Consider the following 6,903-nt stretch of genomic DNA (forward strand, 5'->3'; position numbering starts at 1 on the left):
CCCGATCTCGACCCCCCCTGCAGGACTCCGATCCAACGTCCCACCACCCCCTTACGTCCTGCACGCCGCCGCTTCGGTGACTGAGAGGCCCGATGCGATGGGGGGTGCAGCGAGGGATGCACGTATGGAGGGAGTGCCGTACGGACTATTGAAAGGAAGTGGAGATGCCGACAGCCCTTGCGCGCATCATGCGAAGGGGAGGGGGGGAGATGATGCGGGATTCCTTGGGGATCAGAGGGTGGTGCGAGGCGAGGCGAGGCGTGGTGATCATGCAGGTGGACTGGGGGGGATCAGCAAGTCGCTTGGGCGAGATCAGGTTGGTGGGAGACATGGAGATCATGCAAGGGAGATCATGCAAGAGGCTTGAGAAAAATCAGGTTCGCGAGAGACATCGGAGATCATGCAAGCAGTCTGGGAAAGATCAGGTTAGTTAGTGTCTGCCCGTGAGTCTGGTTGCGTTCAATGGCGCAAGTGGAAATCGGAAGGCCAGCCAGCCTGTCAACCTTAAGAGACACGACCACTACTGACTCGCCCTCGCAGCCCACATCAATAGTCCCCCTCCTGACTCTCGGGGAAGCACGGAGGCTCTTGGCCCGCCGCCCACCTCCAGCGGCGCCGAGACCTTACATCACCCCGTCTCATCGGCCTTGGTCTCGCCCGCGGATTACGGCTCACCGGGCACTCGCCGGGACAGCGTACTGGTGAGGGATGGGCGCTATTCGTGCAGCGCGCAGCCCACCACCCACCCACTTGCCGATACGCTACCGGTACGCTACCGGATTTGCGCGCCAAGTTGTCAACGAGCACTTGACATCGATCGGACTAGCGACCGAGCACTAGCTTGGGGGGATGCTTGGTTGTCTAGCTAGGTTTAACCCTAAGGCATTGCTTGGATGCGCTAAGATATTTGTAGTACTTTATAGCGAGTTGGGGGGTCTAGAATAGGGGGCGATATGGCAATACCCGGCAAATATTGGGGATGCATAGTGTACTAAAATGGCTGTCCCCCCTAATCAGCCACGACGACGACGATAGCACCACCGGCAGGAACATCCAACACACTTACTCCTCCGGTTCTATAATTTCCCCTTCGTACGTACCGTACGTCGCTTTATAACTGATCGCAGGTTGTTGGCATCGAGTTGGTGGACAATGCTGCGTGCTCGAAGTTGCTCTGACGCAACTGTGAGTTTTTGGATGTACGTCCTGTAATGATGTACGGTTACGCTCGCGCTACATCCCACTGAGCCAAAAAGACTACAGTATTCCGGCTCGCCCGGAATACGCGTAACACGCTTTATATACCACATGTACTGTAACGGCAGCACCCGTTACACACCCCTCGGGATCTTTAAGGGCAAGAACATTCTCCAATCATGGATTCCGCCCGCAGTCATCAACCAGTGGTTCTTCTCTGCGAATACAAAAGGCTGGACAAGCAACCTCCATGGGTTGGAGTGGTTAAAACGCATCTTCGAGCCAACAACATGCGCAAAAGCAGATGGTCAGCACTGGCTTCTTATATGCGACGCACGACTCACATATTAGCGGGAGTTTCATTGCGCATTGCATGCAGAACCATATTGTATTACTGATACTTCCCCCTCATACATCGCACTTACTACAACCACTGGATGTTGCGATATTCGGCCCGCTAAAAAAGCGTCTAACGGCAGCGCTCTCCCCACTCAACCAAGCACAACTTGCACGCATACAGAAGTATAAATGGATGGAGGCATACATCCAGGCACAGCTTGATATATGCAACCATCAGAACATTGAGTCAGCATACCGTGGCGCTGGCTTGTTTCCTTTTAATCCCCAGCGAGCATTGCGTATGCTGCTCAATGCTGAACCATCAGTAGAGGCTGACTGGCCAAAAACACCACATCAGTATGATATTTTTGACCGAGTCTTTATCAACAGCTCCCCCCCAGATGGGATGACCTTACGCTCTGCAAATGCACTCCTTACAACTACGATTAATGGTGGGGTGCTGTCAACACCAGTGTGGACGTGTAAGGAAGGCCATCACATGCCACCATGTGAGGTCCCTTTCATTAGGGGCCCATAGGGCTCAGTAAAGTAGGGCACAAGGTGCATAGATAAAAGGGGTTGGAGGCCTCGGAATAAGGCCTCCAGTCAATAGTCACTGTACTTATGTAGACCTATTGTCCTTACAAATATGATACCCCTTTCCTGCCCCTTGACCTGGTTCCCTGGACTCCTGTGAGACCTTGGGCTTACGCATTACAATTCTATTGACTCTACCCATATCCAGCCTACTGGGTCAGGATGGCAAGTTTGGAAAGACGGATTACTCGAGCGACCTCGGGGGGAGCGACACCAGCCACCGAGGCCACCGAGGCAGCTCCAGGACCTACGACCCAAGAAATTGATGACTTGGTGGCCGACCAAGGCGGGAATATGGCCTCGAAGCTGGCCGACCTTTGGAAGCAAGTGGAAGAAGAGAGGGCCTACTTCAACACAATGAAGGAAGCCCTAGAAGTATTCCGAGGATCGCACAGTGACAATTACAACACCTATCCTGAGGCCCTACAGGACTTTGCAAGGAAGCAAGACCAAATTCAAGAAGAAAGTCATCGTAAAAGGCGACAAGACATCGAGGACGAGTGGGAGGACCCCCGTCTGGAAGGACGCAAGGAGGACACAGCTTCCACTGAGTCTAGGGAGACTGCACCCGCCCAAAGGCCAATTGGAAGGGTTAAGGAACCAAAGGTCTACAAGGGTGAGTCTACCCGCGAACTCAACGAGTTCATGGCCTCCCTCCGCGCCATTTTCTGATACCAACCAAGGGTCTTTCCAACTGAACAGTCGAAGATGGCCTTCGCAGCCCAGTACTTAGAAGGGCACCCTATGAAGGAGTGGGACCATCGGTGCGACAGGTCGAGGGGTACATTGACCTTCTGGATATCACAGGTTTCGAGGAGTTCCTCCGAGACCTCCACGTCGACCCGGCCAACTGACAGCGTCTTGCAGCCCTCAAGTATAATGTAGCTGCCCAAAGGAAAGGGCAGAGTATCCGCAAGTTTGTGGCCTATCTTGAGGACCTCAAGCGCGAAATGGACCCATATACCGAGTGTAATGGTGGGTGCACCAGATGTGAGAATCTAGCCACCCAAGGAAGGAATGATTTTACTAAGACAACACACTGTCTTAGGAAACAGAGCCAAAGGGTCGTAGCTTAGACTATTCCACAATGCAGCAATCAGGTGTATGATGTAGTGGAGTGGTTTAGACAAGTTGTAACAAATGTTGAGTCTGAGAACTCAGGGATAAGTCAGAGGTTAACACCTCACTGACTTTTCAGAAACAAGGAGTAACAAGATGAATGCTTGGAAGCTTGTAAAAGACGTGGAAGTATGTGATAGTCGATTTACTGTATTGTCTGCTTGCCCTTTCTTAAGGAAAGGGCAATCCTATTTATGCTAAAGGAGTGTAGTTCTCTCATTTTCCAAGACTTTCCATGACTAACCAGGCTTGGTAACTGTAGTCAACGTAAGAGAATCCCATAGAACCATCTCCTAGGTTCCTAGCCTATAGGAAGTGAAAGGAGGTCCAAGGTCAGAGTACCCCTATAGACAGATTATGTCATAACTTAACCAATCTTGTAGGTAACTAAGGAGCGATGACGTGTAATGAATCATAGAGGGTTGTAGAAGCTTTTGGAGCTATCGTTTATGTTCCTAGGCCTCTAGTTGATAGAGATATGTCATGTGTAGTATTAGCCCAGTAACTAAGGAGTGATGTCATGTAATGAATCATAGGGGTTGTAGAGATATGCTATGTGGTCATATCGGCCAGTAACTAAGGAGCAATGACGTGTAATGAATCATAGAGGGTTGTAGCAATAGCTGAGTAGTATTGCTCTTGTTGTTGGTGTGATAAGCCAAAATATGTATAGTGACTTGTAGGTTTGAGCAGGAGATTTCTAAGTTTGCTCTTGAGTTTGATAGCAAACTGAGTGCAACGAATGTCAGTATGACACTGAGGCGCAGAAGACCACCCACCTCTTGACGAAGATCCACCCAGAAATGAGACAACGACTCCTTGAAGGGGGGCACGCTGAGCGATCCTCCACCCGCAGGGACATTGTTGTTAACCTCCTTGTGATGTTGGAAATGACCAACCGCTGGGTCTCTGAGAAGAACCCTGATGGCCACAAGAATAGCCAAAGGGACGAGGGGGGTTCCTCACGAGGAGGCTCCTCCAACTGGAGAGGCAGCCTCAGCAACAGGATGGGCCGCTTTGGCAACCATCGAGGATCCCAACCCGCAACCCCAGGCGAGGCGACCTCCTCTCGGGGCAGCTATAGCCAACGCTCAACAGGAAGGGAGAGCTACTACCGAGGAAACGATAGGAAGCACGCTGAAGACAGGACGTGTTACAACTGCAGCAGGACAGGCTGTTACGATTACAGCTCACACCTTGTTACAGCTTGTTATGGTTGTTATGGTTGTTATGGTTGTTATGGTTGTTATGGTTGTTATGGTTGTTATGGTTGTTATGGTTGTTATGGTTGTTATGGTTGTTATGGTTGTTATGGTTGTTACGGTTGTTACGGTTGTTACGGTTGTTACGGTTGTTACGGTTGTTACGGTTGTTACGGTTGTTACGGTTGTTACGGTTGTTACGGTTGTTACGGTTGTTACGGTTGTTACGGTTGTTATGGGGATTACGGGTGTAGCCTTAGCCACAAGGTTACAACCGCTAAGCAGACAACTGTATGTTATGAGGAATAGCCTCACCTTCCTTCCTTCTTCTTCTTCTTCTCTCTTTAGATTCAATCTAGATTACTTTTCCTGGACTGGCATCATGACCTCTATGACCATCGTAACACAGGCCACCTATCGAAGGAATGCCCAGCCCAAATAGGAAGGGGTGACTCCCAGTAGAACCTCCAAAGCCCACTGCCACAAAGAGGATGGAAATTGAGGTCTCAAGTAGGTTCTGAGTGGCACAAGGCGCGAGCCCTTATCGACTCAGGGTCAGACGCGTCCACTATCCAACCTCTCTTTGCCAAAGAGAAGGGTTTGGAATGGCGGGACAAGGCACCCCTACGCGCAAGGGCAGTCGATGGAAAGGATATTATGATATATGGGGCAGCTACCACCCAGATCCAAACAAGGGACCACTTCAAAAGGGAGTGTGTAGTCACCCAAACCCTCCTTTCCATGGACACCCCAGGTGTAGACGTCATCCTGGGCATGGACTGGATAGCGCAAGTGAACCCCCAAATTGATTGGCGCAGACAGACCTGGCGGCAGCCCTTTGATATCGCAAGGTGAAGGACATTGAAAAGTGGGAGGCCTTTGTCTTGGCTCTGAGCACGGAAGACAATATGCTCACCTAGTGCCCAAAGGAGTACGAGGCGTATATTGACGTCTTTTCCGAGGAGAAGGCAGAGGACCTCCCAGAGCTAGGAAGGAAAACCCACGCCATTGATACAGGAACCCAGGAACCACTGTATGGGCCAGTATACAATCTATCGGAAACTGAGCTGGCCACACTTCGCGAGTACTGTAATGGTGGGTGCACCAGATGTGAGAATCTAGCCACCCAAGGAAGGGATGATTTTACTAAGACAACACACTGTCTTAGGAAACAGAGCCAAAGGGTTGTAGCTTAGACTATTCCACAACGCAGCAATCAGGTGTGTGATGTAGTGAAGTTGTTCAGACAAGTTGCAACAAATGTTGAGTCTGGGAACTCAGGGGTAAGTCAGAGGTTAACACCTCACTGACTTTTCAGAAACAAGGAGTAACAAGATGAATGCTTGGAAGCTTGTAAAAGACGGGGAAGTATGTGCTAGTCGATTTACTGTATTGCCTGCTTGCCCTTTCTTAAGGAAAGGGCAATCCTATTTATGCCAAAGGAGTGTAGTTCTCTCATTTTCCATGACTTTCCATGACTAACCAGGCTTGGTAAATGTATTAGAAATCAAGTGCGACCCACAACTAGCTTGCTAATCATGTAGTGAACGTAAGAGAATCCCATAGAACCATCTCTTGGGTTCCTAGCCTATAGGAAGTGAAAAGGAGGTCCAAGGTCAGAGTACCTATAGATAAATTATGTCATAACTTAACCAATCTTGTGGGTAACTAAGGAGCGATGACGTGTTATGAATTATAGAGGGTTGTAGAAGCTTCTAGAGCTATTGTTCATGTTCCTAGGCCTCTAGTTGGTAGAGATATGTCATGTGGTAGTATTGGCCCACCCCCTTAAGGAGGAGATTTTCTTAATAACTTGTTCAATGAGTGTCCAAATGATATGCCGTGACGTATGTAGCATAAACAGATGTAGTAGAAGAGTTTGCAGCAATCGTTGAGTAGTATTGCTTCTGTTGTTGGTGTGATAAGCCAAGATATGTATGGTGACTTGTAGGTTTGAGGAGGAGATTTCTAAGTTTGCTCTTGAGTTTGATAGCAAACTGAGTGCAACGAATGTCAGTATGACAGGTTTGACGTGGACACCAAGGTGGTTCAACAGTTTGGAATCATGCAAGAGAACACATATAACATGGATGAATCCGGATTTTCGATTGGGACAATGGAATCTACTCGAATTATACTTGATTCAACACTTTGTACGAAGCATCAAGCGCATCCTGGCCGTCAGGAATGGGTTTCGATGGTCGAGTGCATCTGCGCAGATGGAACCATCCTCCCACCTGTAATGATGTACGGTTACGCTCGCGCTACATGAAGCACCTTGCCCCTTGGAGTCGATCCAAGGTCTCAGTGATGAGTGGCAAGGGGTGCCTATTCTTCACAGTGATCTTATTCAGGCCCCTATAGTCCACGCAAAGACGTAGGCTTCCATCCTTCTTCTGGACGAATAAGATAGGAGCGCCTGCAGGGCTCATGCTCCTTCGGATCCATC

At 49.5% G+C, this 6,903-nt stretch overlaps 1 protein-coding gene across 1 annotated transcript; it reads left to right on the plus strand.

The window, feature by feature from the left end:
• Positions 1 to 164: 164 nt before the first annotated feature.
• On the plus strand, positions 165 to 1,207 carry VC83_07783 (uncharacterized protein; the record flags this gene model as incomplete). Its single annotated transcript, XM_024471348.1, has 2 exons — positions 165 to 425; positions 541 to 1,207. The coding sequence occupies 2 exons, from the start codon at positions 165 to 167 to the stop codon at positions 703 to 705; spliced, it is 426 nt and encodes a 141-aa protein (XP_024321069.1). The 3' UTR covers positions 706 to 1,207.
• Positions 1,208 to 6,903: the final 5,696 nt, after the last annotated feature.

Source organism: Pseudogymnoascus destructans (genome assembly GCF_001641265.1).
Source record: "Pseudogymnoascus destructans isolate 20631-21 unplaced genomic scaffold scaffold_22, whole genome shotgun sequence".
In the NCBI taxonomy this organism is placed as follows: Eukaryota; Fungi; Ascomycota; class Leotiomycetes; order Thelebolales; family Thelebolaceae; genus Pseudogymnoascus; species Pseudogymnoascus destructans.